The following is a 21,814-nucleotide window of genomic DNA, read 5'->3' on the forward strand; positions in this document are numbered from 1 at the left end:
TTTTTGAGATGGGGTCTTGCTCTGTTGCCCACGCGGGAGAGCAATGGTACAATCTTGGCTCACTGCAGCCTCGACCTCCTGGTCTCAAGCAATCCTCCCACCTCAGCTTCCCCAGTAGCTGGGACTATGAGTGTGTGCCACCACACCTGGCTAACTTTTGCATTTCTTTTGTAGAGATAGGCTCTCACTATGTTGCCCAGACTGGTCTTGAACTCTTGGCTTTAAGTGATCTTCCCACTTTGGCCTCCAAAAGTGCTGGGATTACAAGCATTGTACCTGACCAATTGATTTTTTAAATGCCTATGATCACTCCCTCTCACCACCAGATGGTCAATGGCATAGTGAGACTTTCTTCTGATTACAAATGCTCTGTTCAGATTTTTCTCAAAGCCACGTGACTGCAGGGGGAGTAATTATTGAGTCTCTTCTTCCTAAGTCTTTAGGATCTGGTATACCCCAGATTTCTTCAAGCTCAGAAAGGCCAGTCTTTGAAGAACACAGCTTTCAAGATATCCAAATCCAATACCTAGGTGTGCAAACACCAATTTCACTCCCTGCATCATAGCAACCCAATCTATCTATAATCTATATCCTGCCCCCATCCACCTTGCCCATTACTTGACTAAGAGGAGGTAGTTGGTGTCAATTGGGAATCCTATGGGATGGAACCACTGCTGCTTAACAATCATTTCCTCAGCTATCTTCCCATAGGGTGAGATAGAAAGTTCCCAGTCTGACCTATCTCTCTGACCTATACCAGCTTTAAGGATCCTCACATGAGCATTTTTCATGATGCAGGGAATTGGCAGGCAGCCTGATCCTTTCCTTTATTCACTAAGATTATTGCTACAATGCAGAGTTACTAGGGAACAAAAATATTATTAAATTAACTTGATCAATTTAAAAACCCTATATGGATAATTCAGGCAAGAATAAAATCTTTACTCAATAGCAGTTTTACCCATTTTATCCAAAGAACTTCAGCAGCCCCTTTCCACACGTGGTAACTGCTGAACCAGAAAAGAATCAGAAAAAATATGGAACAGAACTGCATTCTTAACAAACCATGCCATGTAGCCTAACTTCTACATTATATAGATGAGGAACTAGACCTAGGAACTGAGTTGCCCAAGACCAAATAGTGACAGAAATTACTAAAATCCAGGCCTCGCCCCTCAGTCTCTGCCCTTTCCCTTGTCACTTTTTTTTTTTTTTTTTTTTGTCTTGAGACAGAGTCTCGCTCTGTCGCCCAGGCTGGAGTGCAGTGGCGAGATCTCGGCTCACTGCAAGCTCCGCCTCCTGGTTTACACCATTCTCCTGCTGGGACTACAGGCACCCGCCACCTTGCCCGGCTAGTTTTTTGTATTTTTTAGTAGAGACAGGGTTTCACCATGTTAGCCAGGATGGTCTCAATCCCCTGACCTCGTGATCTGCCCGTCTCGGCCTCCCAAAGTGCTGGGATTACAGGCTTGAGCCACCGCGCCCGGCCTAACCTGTCACATATTCTTCGTTGGAAGAGCATCACAACCCATCACATGGCCCTGAGCTCCATCCCATGTGTCACACCTGGTGGCAAGTAGTTTGAGGATGGGACTCCAGAATGTATTCCCTGTGCACTTTCAGTGTCTTGCTCTACAGTTTATAAACCATGTGGCCTTCATTCACACATAATGGCAATAATTTGCCAGAGCAGTCTCACCTTCCTCAGAAACATAAATAAACTAACAAAAATAACAGGTTTTACTGATCCCGAGTCAAGTGTTTAAGAGGCAAAACTGCAGGGAGCAAAGGGTTATTACACAGCAGGAGGAGGTACAACAGGTGTGGAGCTATTTTAGTCTTTTTGGTTAAGTGGTGGAAATTTTGGCTCAAATACTAGTGCCTTGCTGAGAAATACTGTGGGATAAGTGATCATACTGGGCCTTTGTGGGATAAGCTTGAATTTGTATTGGCAAGTCATATAAATATCACTTACCCTTGTAACAGTCTAGCAAGAAAACCTCTATCATGACTGAGGTGGCTGACACTGGCATCAGTCCTCTCAATTTTCTATTAGGCAGAAAAATCTCAGGTTTTATTATGACAGGTGCATAAAACAAAATGCATTAGCTATCTCATTTTAGATTTTTTTTTTCAGAAGATTCCTAAAACCCTCTTAAGGATTTATAAATACATTGCACACATAATTTTTGTTTTTATGGATATTTGTCTACATAAATCAGTCTCTTACTGAATTCCTCTTCAAGACTCTGAAGCAGCTATGTATATACATTAGCATATGTGCCAAAGTCTAAATGAAACTGGGTAAACTGGATAAAATAGTCTCTTAATTTTTTAAGAAAATGTGAGTACATTCATGAATAGGTCCTCTTGCAGGCTGAGACTCAGTGAGAGTAGCTCAAAATTAGTTAGGATAAAGTCTGTAAACTAAGCAACCAGAGCATTACTCAGGCTTCAGAACACAAAGAAATTCTATTTTCTATTCATGGAATCATCCCCTCCTCACCCTCAAATCCTCTTTCCTGTCACTGTGCACAAGACCTCAGTGGGCTCTCTTCCCTGGCTCTAATCTCTTGTCCCATAGTCCAAGGTGACCAGAAGCAGCCAGCCACCCTAGCAACACAACCATAAACCAAACTCAGGATCCCATCTCCTGCTGGTGTGGGAGTGAACTAACTCACAGATTTCTCCCTACACACCTCCCCAAATGTTATCTAACCGGCTACATTTAAGCCTTGCAGACCCATATTAGCCCTTATTTAAACTAAAGGATTGGTGGGCTAGACCTACTTTGTTACTGTAGTAAAATAAAATTACTATTTTAACCTTTTTAAAGTATACAATTCAGTGGCATTTAGTGCATTCACAAGGTGTACAACCATCAGAACATTCTGATCACCCAAAATATATCTTGTAGCCAATAACAATCACACCTCCATTACCCCCAGCTGGCAACCAGAATTTTGCTTTCTAATCATTTACCAAAGCAGATTAACATTGCTTAGGCTACTACAGCTTATACTTCTATTCACTGAGAAAAGCCAATTACTTCAATGACTCAAAAGGGCTTTTGTGTAAGATTTTGAGCATTAACATCTGGATTCAAGTCATTATATCCCCGTTTATTTTGTTAAACTTGGGCAGATCACAAAAATCTGGGCCTCTCACCCCCCGTTTGTGAAATGGAATGATTAGACAGCCTTCGCACCCCCACCACAAGTGCTGATCATTCCTTGACCTTATTTTTTCATCTTATAGTGGAATTCATAAAAGCTAAAAGATTTAGATTATATTACCCAAAGACTAAAGACTCATTAATCAATTTTCAGTTCCTCTTAAGGATTTAGGAAATAGTCTGCCTCGTATTTAGAAACAAGGTTTAGCCATTTTTCCATTGCTTCCCTTCTAAGCTCAAATGAACCTACTGACTTTTTAAAGCTAACCATCTGCCTGAACTTGTATTGTCTGACATACGAAGTGCACTTGATAGAAGCTGGAATAAATGCCTGAAATATCCATGAAGCCAAATGGTTGCAAGTGACACTAGTGAAATGGTTTTTGTAGAAACTGAAGGTTTTTTGGTTTAAAATTGTCATTATTTGAATTTTTAAGTTGCAACAAAAATATCTACTTTACATTCATGCTTTGTGACATCAAAAATCAGATATTTTAAATGGAAATCAATGAACAAAATTTGCTTTGAATATATACACACATAGTCCAAGTCAGTCAGATTCTGCAGATTATCTGGGATATCAGTATTTTTTAAAAGTTTCCCACATGATCCTTTTTGTTCGTCATGAAATCATCTCCCCACAAAATAAAATGTTCCTAACTGTTGAGAAGCACTGCTAAATATCACTGTGCAGCACAGGCATTATCTACCTTGTTTTTCTTCCCCTACTCTCCTAAGAAAAGGTTATTTCACATAAAGTCACATCCAAAAATCACCTTAATAACCTAAACTTCACAATCGTAAGTTGTAATCAAGTTTCACACTCCCAAGCTATCCCACCGGTACTGTTATTTAATACGCTATACTAAAATTATGGTAACAATCCAAATCTTTAAGGCCATTTACTGATTTTCCGGGCTCTCAATAAACTATGATTACTTCCCAGAAAAAAAAAAAAATAACATTACTTCTTAATTTCTTTTGGTATTACTGGGGAGAAAAAAAAAGGAAAAAATAAATGATGACCAGATTATAATTATCAACTCAACTCAAAGCAAACATTTCAAGGTTGCTCTGCAGCTTAGCCTGATTACTGTGTCACCCCACAAGGGAGGTGTGAAAGTTTTCAAATCAGAGATTGCCACTAATTCAGTGCTTTTACTTTATTAGCAGTTCTGTATCACTTACAAGGGTTTAACATATACAGTAGAGATTTCTAAGGTACATATAAATAAGCTTTCTGCTCTTAAAAATTAAATGACCCGAGTCTATTTTAAATGTTCTCACTACAAAAGTATGCGACATAGTGGATGTTAATTAACTTGATTGAGCCATTTCATAATGTATACATTATACCCATATATGTAATTTTTGTCCATTAAGTTTTAGAAACCCTTGAAAGAGCCATTAACAAATCTACACACAATACTTTCAGTAAGTGTCCATAAATATTACATCTATGTCTAAACTTTGTGGTACCTGACAGAAGAGTACAAGGTAGTCTCACGTGTGTAATTCCAACACTTTGGGAGGCTAAAGCGGAGGATCATTTGAGGCCAGGAGTTAAAGACCAGCCTGGGCAACATAGTGAGACCCCCACCTCTACAAAACAAAAAGTTTAGAGTTACCAAAAAATAAAGCCTATGGTTAGCAAAAAGACAAAGATATATCATGTTTAAAATAGTGCCTTTTGTCAAACAATTGTCAGTGCTTTCATTTTATTGTGTTGTTTGTAGATTAAACTGCTAAAGATGAGATTTAGGCAAATGGAGACCCTTAAAATACATAGGTTGTGTTTTCAAACTCAAAAGAGAACTCTGAAGATGGGTGTATTGTGCACAAAATACCCAATGAGCCTATGCTCAAGGTGGTTTCCACTGTGTATTCAATTTTCCTCTACTAGCTAGTTTCCCTCAAGACAGCAAAATGTCTCTAACAGTCCCAGGCCTAACCTTACACAAGCAGACCACACTCCTTAGCGAGAGCACTTCCTCATCCATTCGTCAACAAATCCTAGGTGTCATTCTCTTTGGATCAGCCTAGGTTACCTGTTCAACACAGAATCAGACTATTACCTTGTTTACAACAGTGGTTCCCCACCCAATCTGATATCCTTTTACTATGCTGAAATAAAATTCCTAGATAATACCTACCTACACACAGACACACACAGCTTAAAGAAAAACCAAATAAAACTCTAATTGTTAAGGGAGAAATAAAATTTATGATAAAATATATGTTGTAATACATAAATGCTCAGGCATGGCTACAATAGAATACAGAGATGAATGTGACAAATGAAAACTGACCCTTGTGTATTATAATGGCAATCCCAATAATACGTCGATGATTTAATTTTCCAAAATGGCAAACAACTCTCGAAAGCATTCTAAACATTATTTCCTTGGTTTGTAAGGTAGTTGTATTGCTAAAAATTCAGTGTACTGCATATTAAAACCACACAAAAATATTTTGCATTAATATATTAAAAAGTCAGACTCTAGGATCAGGTCATTATAAACAGGTTTTTTACCTATTTGAATATCTGATAAGAAATCGGAAAGTCATGTAGGACAAGGGATAATTCTTCCTGGTCCTACCCATCGAATTGTTTGCAGCGTCCCCTAAACACTGAAAAAACACCCCTACAAACTGTCAAAATACCCCTCTAGGAAGACCTGCCACCCTTATTAAGAGGTACTGAGTTAGAGTGATGAGGCTAAGTCAATAAGGCTCACTCAAACCTTGATTACTGCTAAAAAATAGGGGAGGGTGGAATGGAGGATAGAGAAAACAATATCCAACATTACTAGCTTCCTCATTTGTAAATTAAAACTCAGAGAATTTCAAGTGTTCCCTCGAATGAAGGACTTTCTATGAAAGTAACTAGTAAAGCAAAGTCCATTTTATTTGTTCAAGTTCAAAAAACATTAGAACTAAGATCCCTAGAAGATGGTATTTTGCTAAATAAAATATATTAGGTTTTAATTAACACTTGAATCCATTTGATGAAAATGTTAGGTTTTAGGCAAAAGCAACGATATTATGGATTAAATATCCACTATTTAAAACCCAAAATATCCGCGATTTAATATCCCAAATAATTTATTTGGTTTAAATAGTATTCATGCCTGCACATTCACTTACTTTTTGGTTGACACTGAAAATCATCATGAGCAGAGCTGCAGTACTGTGAAGACAAAGGCCTGCTACTCTTCACACGAACCCTCAGTGGACTAAAAGTCTCTTAGACCAAACAACCACATGGAGATAGGAAGTTCATCGCTGTTATCTCACAAGCACTTTCGTTACCTTTAAGAGAAGCAAAGCTCCTTGTGCTTCAGATTCCTAAGTATGGGAGAATGTTCTCCACTCAAAATTTCTGTATGCCAGAAAGAGTATCACTGACAGCTACTTTGCAGTTCCCTAGCAGCCTGTCTGTAAAGAAAACATGAAACAACTGACCCCATTTAGTCATTTTTTCCCCTCTTCTCAATTCTGTTCAAGACATAGTTGAGACAACCAAATCACTAGGATGTTTGCAAAGTCTCATGTTGGCTACAGTTGCAAATATTTTTATTTGGTGAAGCAACACCTTTAGCAGAACAGGGATTTTTAAAAGGCAGCTCATATTCCATAACTCAGTTTGGCAGATTTATTATCAAATACGTAGTAGGATTTGGATACAGAGATGGGATTTCAATATTTTTTTAAAGAAACTCAAAGCTAGTATTATTTCTTTATAGTTCTTAAATCTGATTTTTCTTGTTCTTCTAAAAGCATAAAGATAGCTCAGAGAAGAATGTTGCCAAGGCTAAGGAAAGAGGGAGTATTCACAAAGCAAACTTCATTAACAGCAGTCATCCCTAAGTAAACTATCAAAAACATTAGTGACAGCAGCAGTATAGGGCTTACGCACCAGTGCATATATCTATCAGCAAGGCCCAACTTACCAACCAGTTTACTCCCAAAGAATACACTTATTTTGGTAGAGAGAGAGCCTTACAGATAAAAATCATTTCTACAAGTCAAAACTAATTAAAATCTAAATGCCCTGCCAATACCTACAGGTTTATTTCTTAATATCTTAGGCATTAAAAAGTCTGTAATTCTGTAACCCACATTAATTTTCAGAGGAGGAAAGAAAGTAGACAACTATTACATAAACCAAAATTAAGGCATTTCAATTTTTCAACAGAGGTAGAAAAGTATTTATAGGGGGAAAAAAGCTTTGTTTATTGTAAAGTTAGATAAACTTAGGTATTAAATTGGCAACGAGTAAGAAACATACATAGCCCAGTGTCGAACACAGTTCACACAGTTACCCTTGGCATAACTTACTGGGTTCTGTGATAAGGGTCTAAAATACTTCTAGGTTAAAATTTAATTTTTTATTTATCTTTAGAGGAAATGCTGGTCCACTGCCATCAAAATGAGGGGAAATAAATGTTAATGTGTGTTTAGTTTCCATCTAAACTTTCTATTAAACAGCTCTAAAACTGTAAACACGTGCCTTATTTATAAAAGGACTTTTATATTAAAATTTAAAATAAAGTCTTTACAAAAGATCTAAATGGAACTTGCATTTACAAATTTGTTTAAAAGTGTCAGGATTACAAAACTGCTATTACCAACTATTGATATCAGTTATTCTAGGTAGATGACACATATTCTCCCTTTTTTTAAAGATGAAAACAAAATGGCCACATCAGTTTTTCTATTGTAAAAAAGCTGTGAACTTGATAACAATCGTGCTATAGTCTCTTAATACCACGTTTGGTCCTTAAATCTTACTTGCCTAGGTATAAAATCTATTATTTTAAAAAGAAAAAAAAAAAAAGCAGATCCAGTGGGAGAAAGAATGTTTAATAAATGGTATTGAGACAAATAGCTATCTGTTTGGAATAAAAATAAAATTAGATCCTTAAATCTTGTACCATATAGAAAAATACATATTACTGATGGATTCAAGAGTAAAAAATAAAAATGTAAATATCCAAAATTCTACATACAATTTTAGGGGGTACACAGATTCTCTGAAGCCCACCCATAGATCCCAGATTATTATCTATAAGAGGAACTGTTAATTATAACCTCTATTAAAATCTCAATGCCAAATACTAGCTGTATTTAAGTCACATGCAACAAATGAAAATGAACACATTAACTCATTGTTGTAAGTTTATAAAATCTCCAAACTGGACTAGAAACAGAGAGGCATGTCAATACAAAGGGACACTGACTTAAAAAAAAATACACCAATTTAAATAAGTTTGAATGCATACTGTACAAGTGTATCCATGTCTGTTAGCCTTTCAGAAATATAAAATCAGTTAAATCTGTAGTACTTAAAATTCAACATATGTAATGTTATTATCAAACTTGATTAAATAAATACAAAGTTATGTTTAATATGAGTAACTGCAACATACTTAAACATCTAAACATATAATAGGAATTCTATATTAAAATGCAATACTTTCACCTGCATTAATCTCTTACACAATGAAAAAATACTTGCAGATAATTAGCATTAAGAATGCAAATATATTTTTACTGTGGAAGAAAAATTACAGTAATAAGGTTAGAAATTATATATCTGTATAATCTACAATGAAGCTGTAGATAGTCTACATTATGATATTCTATCTTAAAATGAAAACAATTCAATATTTAAGTTTACAACAAATTTACTCAAGGCAAAATATGTTTATTACAGAACAGGATCTTAAAGTAAGCAAGGCAACATGAGATCAACCATTTTAGATTTTTTTAATGAAGTGTAGCTTTGAAATTGTAATAAAGGTGAACATAAATTCTAACATGCTCTTCTCTTCTTATAAATGGGATGATGTAGAAAAGCAAAGCTTCAATGTATAGGGATTGGAACCATCTGTAAAAAGTAAAAAACAGAGTTAATATTTCACTTCATCAAACTTTCAATATCACTTTGAAGTACCAGAGTAAATTATTTCACCTTTTTATACTAAATATAAAGAATATGGTGAATATAAAGCAGGAATATAAAGAAGTAAAACTGACCAGACTTGGTGGCTCACCTGAAGTCAGGAGTTCGAGACTAGCCTGGCTAGTAAGGCGAAACCCCTCTCTACTAAAAATACAAAAGTTAGCTTGGTGTGGTGGTGTGCGACTGTAGTCCCAGCTACTCTGGAGGCTGAGGCAGAACTGCATGAACCTGGGTGGGAGGTGGAAGTTGCAGCGAGCCGAGATTGTACCACTGCACTCCAGCCTGGGTGACAGAGTGGGGTGACAGAGTGAGACTCTGTCTCAAAAAAAAAAAAAAAAAAAAGTAAAATTTCTAAGTAAGGTAAGGGGAAGATTTTTATTCATATTTACTGAAAGGTAAGCTCATGAAGGCAGACTTTATTGACTGCTACATTTCTATTGTTCTCAACACTGTTCGGCACTCAATTTTTTTTAGTGAACTGATCATTAAAGAATAAACAGTATTGGCCGGGCGTGGTGGCTCATGCCTGGGAGGCCAAGACGGGTGGATCACGAGGTTGGGAGATCAAGACCATCCTGGCTAACATGGTGAAATCCCGTCTCTACAAAAAATACGAAAAAACTAGCCGGGCATGGTGGCGGGCGCCTGTAGTCCCAGCCACTCAGGAGGCTGAGGCAGGAGAATGGTGTGAACCGGAGAGGCGGAGCTTGCAGTGAGCTGATTATCAGGCCGCTGCACTCCAGCCTGCACTCTAGCCTGAGGAACCGAGCGAGACTCCGTCTCAAAAAAACAAAACAAAACAAAACAAAAGAATAAATAGTATCAGGATTAAGCAGCAAAGTTCACATTGCAAAAATACTGCCAGCAGTTAACTCTCTATAAAAGTCAATTCAGGCCAGGCGCAGTGGCTCACGCTTGTAATCCCGGCACTTTGGGAGGCCGAGGTGGGTGGATCACGAGGTCAGGAGATCGAGACCATCCTGGCTAACACGGTGAAACCCTATCTCTACTAAAAATACAAAAAATTGGCCAGTCGTGGTGGCAGGCGCCTGTAGTCCCAGCTACTCGGGAGGCTGAGGCAGAAGAATGGCGTGAACCCAGGAGGCGGAGCTTGCAGTGAGCGGAGAATGTACATGTACAAAGCTGGAATTTACATTTACATGTACAAAGCTGGAATTTACAAAGCTTTGTACATGTACAAAGCTGGAATGTACATGAAGACATCTGTGATCCCAAAAGTTTCCAGGAAATCTAGTATTAAATCTCTCTTCATCAATGGGGCATGTAAGTTTTGAAATTACTGGGAACAAAAAAAAAATTGGGTATACTTCACAAAAATATTTCCACTTTGCAAATTTTTCTTTCCTTTAATTTTTCAGACCAGGCAGAAAATAGCTCTTCCTCAACTGTATATATAAGAAATCAAAGCAAAGAACCGGTTTTGCTATCTTAATGTATCACAATTTTAGTATTAAAAGCTGTAGTTCATTAAAGAAAAAAAATTCCTGTAAGGGGAAAAGCATATGCATCAACAAGTGTGTACAAGACACTGCAGAGGATAAAAACATACATAACTGTCCCTATCTGCAAATAGTTTACAATTTATATACTATCTCTAATGTATTTCATATAACTTTAAAGCTTTTTAAAACTTTCTCTCAAAAATTAAGCCTGACTCACTACTTAATAACATTTCCCTTTTTTTTTTTAAACTAAAAGTAAAATGAGAAGGAAGTCGACATTGTGGCTTGTGCCTATAATCCCAGCAACTTGGGAGGCTGAGGCCAGAGGATTGCTTGAGGCCAGGAGTTCAAGACCACCAGCCTAGGCAATACAGCAGGACCCCCCCCCATCTAAAACATTTTTTAAAATAAATATACATCAATAAGCTGGGCATAGTGTTGCATGCCTGTAGCCCCAGCTATTTGGGAGGCTGAGGTGGGAGGATCACTTGAGCTCAGGGAAGTTGAGGCTGCAGTAGCCTGCGATTGCACCACTGCATTCCAGGCTAGGACATGAGCAAGACCCTGTCTCAAAAAAAAATAAAGTGTTTCTTACTTTTTATTAAGGAATTTTCAAACATACACAAAAATATAGATAGGTTTAATGAATCCCCACATACCTATCACTCAGCTTCAGTAATTGTCAATATTTGGCTGTCTTACTTCATCTACCTACCCTTCACACGTAGTTTTGAAAGACAGAATATTTCAAAGCAAATTTCAGATGTTATTCCACCCATAAATCATTCAGTGGTTTTTTTTCTCTTTTTTAAACCATCATTCATCACCACACCCAATAAGGTTCCCCTATTATTTAAATACCCTTTAGATCCAGGATCAAAGTAAATTACACAGCACAAAGTTTCAAAAATTAAACTTGAGTTTTCTCATGCCTGTAAACCCAGCACTTCAGGAGGCCGAGGTGGGCGGATCATGAAGTCCAGGAGTTTGAGACGAGCCTGGCCAACATGGTGAAACCCCGTCTCTACCAAAAATACAAAAATTAGCTGGGTGTGGTGGCAGGTGCCTATAATCCCAGCTACTTGGAAAGCTGAGGCAGGAGAATTGCTTGAACCTGGGAGGCGGGGGTTGCAGTGAGCTGAGATTGTGCCACTGCACTACAGTCTGGGGGACAGAGTGAGACTCGTCTCAAAAAAAAAAAGAGGCCATTGTTAGTATAATGGAGACAATAAACAAGCGGTAACAATTTCACTTGGCACAAATTAAAACAACAGAATACCATTTTTAATCTATCATACTGGTAAAAATAGAGTATCTGACAACACTCAGTGTTGCTAAGAGTGCTGAGCAATGAACATTTTCATATACCACAGGTGGTAATGTAAACTGGTGCAACCTTTATAAGGTACAATCTAGCAACATTTTACCTAACTATAAATCTTCATGTCCTACACTACTGAAAAACTGTCCTAAAAACACACATTAGAAAGTGCAACTATTGATCAGTCGTGGTTGCTCACGTCTGTAATCCTAGCACTTTAGGAGGCTGAGGCAGAACTCAGGAGTTCAAGACCAGCCTGGGCAACACAGTGAGACCTTGTCTCTATTAAAAAAAAAAAAAAAAAAAATTAAAAACTAAAAAATATTAAAAAATAAAAAAGTGCAACTATAAGGATGTTTATATTATATTACAATAACAGATAAAAACAAACAGAAGCAACCAGAGTGTTCATCAGTGGGGAGATACGGTAAATAAGACAAAACTGTGATACATCTCAATTATAAATAGCTATCCTGAAAATGCTTTAAAAAAGCAGCTTTGAATGTGGCAATATAGAAATAGCTCCAAGATATATTAAGTGAAAACAGCAAGACATAGGCAAGTATGTACAGAAGAATCATTTTGTTTTTCTATTTTTTTTTTTTTTTTGAGACAGAGTCTTGCTCTGTTGCCCAGGTTGGAGGACAATGGCGTGATCTCGGCTCACTGCAACCTCACCTCCTGGGTTCAAGCAATTCTCCTGCCTCAGCCTCCCAAGTAGCTGAAACTACAAGTGTGTGCCACCACGCCGGGTTAATTTTTTTTTTTTTTTTTTTTTGTATTTTTAGTAGAGACAGGGTTTCGCCATGTTGGCCAGGCTGGTCTCAAACTCCTGACCTCAGACGATCCGCCTGCCTCAGTCTCCCCAAGTGCTGGAATTACAGGTGTGAGCCACAGGGCCCGGCCAAGTTTTAAAAATATATATAATTATATACACACACTAGGGAAGAAAAAAAGAATGAGACAAAAGGTTCGAGGTTGTAGAAAGCTTTAACTTTTCATTTTGTACCTTTATGTACTGTCTGAGTTTTCTAACCATATGCATGTATTGCTTTCCTCTAAAATGATCAATAGGGATTGTAGAAGTTATAGCTTGAAGGTGATTCCAACCTCCTGGTACTCCCACCCTGTATAGTCCCCTCCCACACTCACTGTACTATGTTTGGTCTCTGTGACCAAAAAAATTGTAACGTTAAGTGATGGTATGCCACTTCCAATGTTAGGTTATAAAAAACATTGTTGATTTATCTCTTGGATCACTCAGAGAGAAGTCAGCTACCATGAAAAGGCCAATGTGGCTTGACTGAGCCTGCACACAACAACATGAGTGCACCTGGGGGTGGATCTTCTGGCTTCAGTCAAGCCCTGAGATTACTGCAGACTTAGATAACAGTTTGACTGCCAACTTCATGAGAGATCCTAAGCCTGAATCACCCAGCTGAAATGCACCCAAAATACTAACCCTCAGAAACAGTAAGATGATAAATGTTTGCTGTTTTAAGATGCTAAATTGTATAGCAATTTGTTATACAGCAATACAGGAATTAATATGCCTTTTGTTTTCGTATTTATCTGTATTTTTTAAGAAGCCTATTAAGTGTTATTTTTATATTACCATGAATGTTTCTGTGAAGTTAACTCCCACTAAATAATTATGACACAAATACAGCATTTTACTTACTCGGGACTCTTATCTGATAGTGATTCAGTGCCGTCAGGGCTTCTACTGCATCAGTTTTGCACTCCCATTCTAATAGCCCAGAAAGTGTTTTGGCTGAAGCTAAAACAAAAAAACACAAACTCAGTTATTATTACTTGCTTATCACCAACTTAACCAGAAAACTTTAAAAGAGGGACTGTTCACTTACGTTTTGCATCAAACACTTTATATTTGATGAATGTAAGAACTTCATGGTCATTACACAACTGCCAAAGAAAGTAAAACTTCATTAAAAATATAGTCAAAATAATATCCCACTTTTTTACAGAAAGTAAACTTTATGGCAGAATTTAAGTTTCAATTCTGGAATGAATGGATTAAATCAAGTATGTTTTTACATACTTTCTCAAGTTGTATGAGAAAATCAATTAAAAACAGTAAAATTCTATAAATTATGTTAAGTAACTTAGTGCCGTACAATAAAATCACCAATTTGTTAACTAAAATACATATTCTCAGAGTTGACCAGGATTTATCTAGTACTTAAGGTAGAGAGTAGAGTTCCAGAAAATCATTTATCTGAAGCATTTCTTACAATTCTTACTTAGCATTTTCTAAGTTAGGGGAAACAATATGGATAAAATTTTGTTGTAGGTGAGATTTAAAGACATGAATGTCTTTAAATAACTTTCTGAATGCAGGAGTAAGACGACCTCATTCTAATTCCAACTCTCAAAAGGACTGAACCACACATCAACAAAGACCAATGAGGAATGGAGGCCAGAAAAGTACAACAGTCAAAGAATAAATTATCCGTACCAAGTAAATAAAATACTAATAATATCAAAAGCAAAAGAATGAGCAAGGCGACTTCCAAATGAAGCTAAAACAGATTTTAAAATAGGAAATGGCAACATTCTATACACATTTGTATTTCAGTGCCTACCTTTGTGAAGGTCTCCTCTGTGACACACAATGGAACATTATAATAATGCAAAACACAGGAGGGTGGCTGGATTATATTCTTAGATGCTTGGCCAGCACTTGTAAAGCGATTATTTTTGCTCATCGCAAAATCCTTGTAGCTACTCGTACCATCCTCCAGCTCAAATATTTGACTTGGAACAACTGAATGTTGTTTAGACACGCTAAAGATTAGAAAGAAAAGACATACAAAAGTACTTTGTTAGATAAAAAGCAACAAGTAGTCTCAGAATGCTGATATATTTTGCTTGCATAAATCTTAACCAAAAAAGGCATACATAGAGCTATTTAAATAGAGGATTTAGTTTGGGTTATAATCAATCACTCTTGTAGTTTAGACATCAATTAGAAAGAAAATCTATTAAATATATTCTCATATTAGAAAACTTTAACATAAAAACTTGCCCATTTTAACGTTTTATCATCATAAAACTAAAAAACAGGTATAGCTAAGCAAAATCTGAGTGATATGACCCTAATCCTTATTTAAAATAACAATACTACAGCTGTTGTTTAAGATGTGCCCTCAGTTACATTAAAATATTCTCAAGTTGACATTAATGTCTCTAATAAAAAAAGATAAAGATTTAAAAATATTTTTAAAAATTTATCATTTAAGATAGATAATTACCAAACATTAAGTCTTTTCCCAAATAATTTGACATTATTAAGGTGTGTGACAGCTCTTTCTACAGCATACTCATCACCCATTTCTACCAGTGCTGTACCAGGAATGGTCTTCATAAATTTTACCTGTAAACACAAAATCCCAAAAAGGTGACCATTTAATTCCCTTTTACAGTAGCAGAATTTTTTAAAGACAATATGACCTAAGTGGTTTAAAATACAGAAGATCACCTGGATTTTAACTATATTCTGCCATGTTACGAGATACCCTTAACTCTTATCAAAATTCAGTAGTTAAAAAGGAACACTATACTACTATTGTATAGCCCACTGAAGAACAGCACATTAATACATAATGTTATATATTAATTATGTGATTTGAGGGCAATATACTTAACTTCTCTGAGCCATAGATTGTTGTTGAAAATGTAGATAATACCATCTGGCAGGACTCATTAATATTTATTCTTTCAACAAATATTTATTAAGTGTCTAATATGTTTTCATAAGCACCGTGGTAGGTACTGGGGATTTAATGGTGAATGTTAACAGACATTATCTTCCTGAACCTTATATTCTAGTAGTTAAGTCAGAAATGTAAAAGTAAACAAATAGTAATTACAAACTATGTAGAATTCTATTAATGCAACAAACAAGATGCTATAAAAGAAATAATACAAAATAGCCTTGAGATAGCATGGTCACAGGAAGGCCTGTACAACGTAGGGGAATACATGTTATTTCAGGACAGTTTGGGCAGAGGCCAAAGTTACCCTCTTGTACTATTTCCAGTTTTAGAATATAATGCTGTAAGGGTTAGAAGGTGTAAAGTATGATATCATTCAGCATAGTGCTTAGTCTTGGAAGTCCCTAAGTAGCTATTAAGTACAGTAGTTCCCCCTTATCTTTGAGGGATACATTCCAAGAACCCCAATGGATGCCTAAAACTGCAGACAATGCCTGGCGCAGTGGCTCACACCTGTAATCCCAGCACTTTGAGAGGCCAAGGTGGGATGCTTGGTTGAGCCTAGGAGCTTGAGACCAGCCTAGGAAACATAGTTGAGACCCCATCTCTACAAAAAAAAAAAATGCAAAAACTAGCTGGGCATGGTGGCACGCACCTGTAGTCCCAGCTACTCAGAGCGAGACTCCGTCTCGAAAAGAGAAGAGAAAAAAGAAAGGAGAAAAGAAAGGAGGGAGGAAAGGAAGAAAGGAAGGAAAGAAAGAAGGAAGGAAGGAAGGAAGGAGGGAAGGAGGGAAGGAGGGAGGGAGGGAGGGAAGGAAGGAAGGAGGGAAGAAAGGAAAAGAAAGGAAAAGAAGACAGATAGAGGTTAAGCATAGTATATACTATATATAAGCATAGCATATATATACTACACTTTTTCCTGTACATACATACCTATGATAAAGTTTAATTTATAAATTAGGCACAGTAATAGACTAACAAAACAATAAAATAGAAAAATTATAAATGATCTACTATAATAAAAATTATGTGAACATGCTCTCTCTCTCACAGAATCTTATTTTACTGTAGTCACCTATTGTTGGAGCAGTTAACAGTGAGTAACTGAAAGCAAAACTGTGGATAAGGGAGGCCTCCTGTATCAATGGCATAGATGACACCTTGAATGTATTTCCTTCTTATCTATTGACCTCTAAAGAATACTGAGAATATATTTACACAACAAATGCAACATGGCATCTATTTCCATCACTTCAACTACCCACTTTAATAGGATATACTACACCTGTACTTGAACAAAACTCAGTTGTAACAATTTTTCAGCTTTATTTGAAATCTCTTGTCTTCTCATGGGCAAAATTCTCTCCCTTGATTTAATCCAATGACTATCTACAAATCTAATAGTGACTAAATATACACATTAAATATGTGGTTCTTGTATTGGTAAATCTTCAAAAGAAAGAAAAAATTAACTATATATGGATCTTTAAAGGATTATGATAGTTTGAGTTCAATGTACCACAGCCTATCATTTAAAATGTTTTAAAAACTTGGGAGATGTAGAGTGAAAGACACTAGAATTACTCAAATAACATATAGAAAATCTAAGTTTCATTAGAAAAAGTAATTTGAGTTTCTAAATCATATGAGACAGTTTATAACACAAAAGACAAAGATCTACTAAAAATGTTGATTAAATTGCCTGATTCTAATTGTCTGCATATGTGAATAGCACAAAAAGAAAATATAAAGGAAGTTAAAATATACATTAAAGCCCATTTAATTATCAAACATGCAGTTCCCTCCACTTAACACTTGGGTCTAAGATAAAGTGTCTGTGTGAAAAGAATACTTCTCCCAATGCTACTAAACCTATCCCATGTATTCTTGGCCAGTTACGCAAGCGTAAGTATCCCATATGTTATCCCCCAGACCAAATGTGGAGTTTTCTTTTTTTTTTTTTTCCTACTGTGATCAAATGGTTGACAAAATTCTTGTTTCAGAATTTTGAAGAGTTGCTTCCTTTGATCAAGGAGGCTTTAGAATTAATGAACTAAGAACTAAATGTACCAACTTTTTAAGCCATGTTCCCCTCCCACACAGTGACTCACATGCTGCAAGTACTTACTGTTGCAAAGAACACTAAAATCACTTAAAACAGGAAAAAAACACATTACTACAGTACTAAAACTCAAATTAGCAAGTGTATCAAACAACTGGTAACTTAAGACTACCATTCACTTTCCTAGTTAAATTTTCCATGATTCTTTCAAAAACTATTTATCTCACATTTGTGAGACATCAATAAATAAAATGTCACAGATTTGGGGAAAACACAGTTATTTGATAATAAAGTTACAATTATTAAAGACCTCCAAAATATGTAAATTGCTAGACAGAAAGTTTTGGACACATTCTATCAAAGTGGGTCAGTTTCAAATACTGATTGAGCTAAATGCACATGGTTCCTCTGAAGATAATAGAACCCTGGCATTTAGGAGGCAAGTGCCTAAATTCTAGAACTCTTCTGAAATTCACAACTTCTGGCTGGGCTCTTAAGCTTGTTTTTACATATACCCTCCATGAAAGTAACTGTTCTTTCAACATGTTAAATGCTAGAATCTCTTTGAAATGAGATCACAAAAATATAGACTTCATGCCTCTCATACCATAAGGTTGATTACTACTGCTTTAGATTTCTTTTTATAATGGTTATTTAAAAAATATTTGTAATATCAACAACCTATACTTATTACTTACCAACAAAAAACATTTTCCAGAGTTCCTATATAATGGATTTTTAGCTTATGTGGGTCATTACTGAAAGAACTTGGATATTCCTGATACAAGGAGAAGACACATATTTGCAGCCTTTTCAGAATTACTACTGAGTATCCTAGCAAAAGAAACTAATATAAAGAGAAACTTACCTTCTCAATATTTCCATATAAGCAGAATAGGTTGAAGACTCTTGAACAATTCATTTTTAGTTGATGTAATCCACTAACCATTACAACTGAACCAGAGGGATTTCCTCCATGCATGTAAGAGGAAGAAGCCTGTGGTAATGGATAAGCAACAAGCTCAGGTGTATCTCGAGAGCCCATTCTGTAACGACTTGGCAAAGGCAATAATGGACCATGGGATCCTATAAAAATGATCAAAATAAACAAATTAACTAACATATACATATAGTTCTGTTTGTAAATACTTTAGGAGATATACTGCACCACACAAAAAATAAACTCTTAATATTAGCTAGTTTGATGTACAAAGAAAATTCAAATGTATGGATATTTCAGTATAACCCAAGGAAAATTAATAAAATTTGTATTCATTTGCACCAGATACAATATATATTGACCTATACCTGCATACACCAGGCTATGAGTTTATATTTTTAAAATATGATAGTTTAACAAAAAAGGCAATGAGGTGGGGGTTAAGAAAATGAATGTAAAATTTGGGGCCACTGTATATAAATTATACCTCAAATTTTAAAAATATCACACACCAGGTCCTATGGGGGGGGGGCAGGGATAGCATTAGGAGATATAGCTAATGTAAATGACGAGTTAATGGGTACAGCACACCAGCATGGCACATGTATACATATGTAACAAACCTGCACATTGTGCACATGTACCCTAGAACTTAAAGTATAATAAAATAAATAAATAAATAAATAATAAACCTCCTGCCAATGTCTTTTGGAGGAGTAATAATATTACATGTACAGTGAAATCTAGGAAGCTATCTCTATACAGATATAATAAAAAGAACCTCTTCAGTCCCACTGAAAAGTTGTTTCCTTGAATATATTTTACTGTGTACTTTCAGGTTGGTATCTTATTCCTAATTCTAATTTAGGAAACTAAACCCTATATTTAGTTAATAACTCAACTACACACAGGTGTCTTATTACAACTTCCATTTTTTGAAACAATATCAAAAACCCAGAAGGAAATAATGCCTGAGTATCTAAAACTATTTCAGCAGAAACACACACACAATCTGTGTTTCTTACATTGAGAATCCTCATTAAGAATCAACTTGCTAACTTTAGAGTAGCTTTAAACAACTTTATCTGTTTTTCCTATCCACAATAAAAGTAACAAAAAATAAAGCGAGAGTGTAGAATGAAAAGAAATGACGGCGGAGAAAACTGACACTCAAAGTAGGCACAGGGCACATTTTACAGCAATAAGAAGACAGAGAAACTCAAAAGCAGCAACTAAGATGGAGACATGCAGCTCAGAAACAGAAACCCAGGGCCAGGCGCGGTGGCTCAAGCCTGTAATCCCAGCACTTTGGGAGGCCGAGACGGGTGGATCACAAGGTCAGGAGATCGAGACCATCCTGGCTAACCCGGTGAAACCCCGTCTCTACTAAGAAATACAAAAAACTAGCCGGGCGAGGTGGCGGGCGCCTGTAGTCCCAGCTACTCGGGAGGCTGAGGCAGGAGAATGGCGTGAACCCGGGAGGCGGAGCTTGCAGTGAGCTGAGATCCGGCCACTGCACTCCAGCCTGGGTGACAGAGCGAGACCCCGTCTCAAAAAAAAAAAAAAAAGAAACAGAAACCCTACACATCTTAGGTGCTCCTAAGTTAATTATAACAGAAGCATCGTCTGGGGTACATGCAAAGGTCCCCCTGATGTGCAAAACCAATCCAAAAACCCAAGTCCTTTCTCCATTTCTCAAGAACTAAAGAGTATGCAATGTCACTGAGTTGCACTTTTTGTAAGTAAGACTAAGGGACAACTGTCATCTATCTACTAAGTGAATTACTAAGAACTACTAAATTTTGGTATTCATAACATACTATTAGAGCTTATGGTGGACTCCAATTTTCGGTATTCTAATAACAGCTGCCATTCATAACAACACAGTAACACTACCACCAAGCACACGCAAACACGGTGTGAATTTCGGCAGTTTCAGGGAGGAATACTTTATCAATTTATCATCATCAGTGTCTCCTTAAATTGGTCATGGATTTCAACTACTCCTTTTATTGGCAACTGGTAGTTTAACAAAACAATCCAGCCGGGCGCGGTGGCTCACGCCTGTAATCCCAGCACTTTGGGAGGCCAAGGCGGGCGGATCACAAGGTCAGGAGATCGAGACCACGGTGAAACCCCGTCTCTACTAAAAATACAAAAAATTAGCCGGGCGCGGTTGTGGGCGCCTGTAGTCCCAGCTACTCGGGAGGCTGAGGCAGGAGAATGGCGTGAACCCGGGAGGCGGAGCTTGCAGTGAGCCGAGATCGCGCCACTGCACTCCAGCCTGGGCGACAGAGCGAGACTCCGTCTCAAAAAAAAAAAAAAAAAAAAAAACAATCCAAATGAGCGACTGTTTAGTAATTACATATTTTAGCCTCTTAGACTGTTATACACACACCAAGATTCAAATATCAATTATTCTTATTCCTACTGCAAAAGTACATATACATAATATACTGCCTCCCCACCACCTACCATTTGCTTATACAGTAATGACACTTCACCGTCATCACACTGAATTTTCTTTTTCATGGAAGTAAAAAGACACATGGTAGATAGGCAGTGGAAACTTTTACTCTATGTATAGTGGCTAAGGTCCAAAACCTCTGAGATCTACAGCCCTAACAACCAAAATCAGTCCAAAAGAATAACTGATGTTTATAATTATGACTTTGAACCATCATTATTAAATTACCTTATCTATACTACTTAAATTATTACCTATATTGTTTAAGATAAGAAAAATCAGAAGTCTTTTAAAAGTTTTCTATACTAAATTGATAATAGAAAGTCTGGGTGTTCAAAAAACTAATGCTTCAAATATTTTAAAAACTGATGTGGAAAAATAAATGGTATATTAACATCTTGAAGGCATTTTTCATCTTTTAAGCTTTAAAATCTTTGGTCTACAAACCATATCCAAAGATGCTACAAATTAATATACAAACTCTTCTTGAGCTTATAGCAAATAAATCTATATATCAATTTCTGCCACGGTTCAACTAAGAAAGCTTCTACCAGCTCATATCATTAAGTCTGGGCTTCCCAAATTAAAAGATGTAAAGAATTGTGATGATTCACATATATTTCATACTGCTATAATAAACCAATGAATAAACTTACTCTGATGGAAACTATGGGTCCTGAA

The 21,814-nt window shown here is 36.5% G+C and overlaps 1 protein-coding gene across 3 annotated transcripts in view; it reads right to left on the reverse strand.

Moving 5' to 3' along the window:
- Nucleotides 1–8,847: 8,847 nt before the first annotated feature.
- The window catches only part of LOC105464870 (heterogeneous nuclear ribonucleoprotein L like), a 40,791-nt gene continuing 27,824 nt past the window's right edge, over nucleotides 8,848–21,814 (reverse strand). For all 3 annotated transcript variants that reach the window (XM_071076548.1, XM_071076547.1, XM_024787703.2), the window contains 6 exons: nucleotides 18,595–18,812; nucleotides 15,203–15,324; nucleotides 14,534–14,735; nucleotides 13,796–13,853; nucleotides 13,609–13,707; nucleotides 8,848–9,068 (listed from right to left, as the gene is read on the reverse strand). In XM_071076548.1, coding sequence (XP_070932649.1) covers nucleotides 9,013–9,068; nucleotides 13,609–13,707; nucleotides 13,796–13,853; nucleotides 14,534–14,735; nucleotides 15,203–15,324; nucleotides 18,595–18,812 — 755 coding nt within the window. In that variant the 3' untranslated portion in view covers nucleotides 8,848–9,012. The remainder of the gene's footprint in view (nucleotides 9,069–13,608; nucleotides 13,708–13,795; nucleotides 13,854–14,533; nucleotides 14,736–15,202; nucleotides 15,325–18,594; nucleotides 18,813–21,814) is intronic.

The sequence above is a fragment of the Macaca nemestrina genome, chromosome 13 (genome assembly GCF_043159975.1).
Source record: "Macaca nemestrina isolate mMacNem1 chromosome 13, mMacNem.hap1, whole genome shotgun sequence".
In the NCBI taxonomy this organism is placed as follows: Eukaryota; Metazoa; Chordata; class Mammalia; order Primates; family Cercopithecidae; genus Macaca; species Macaca nemestrina.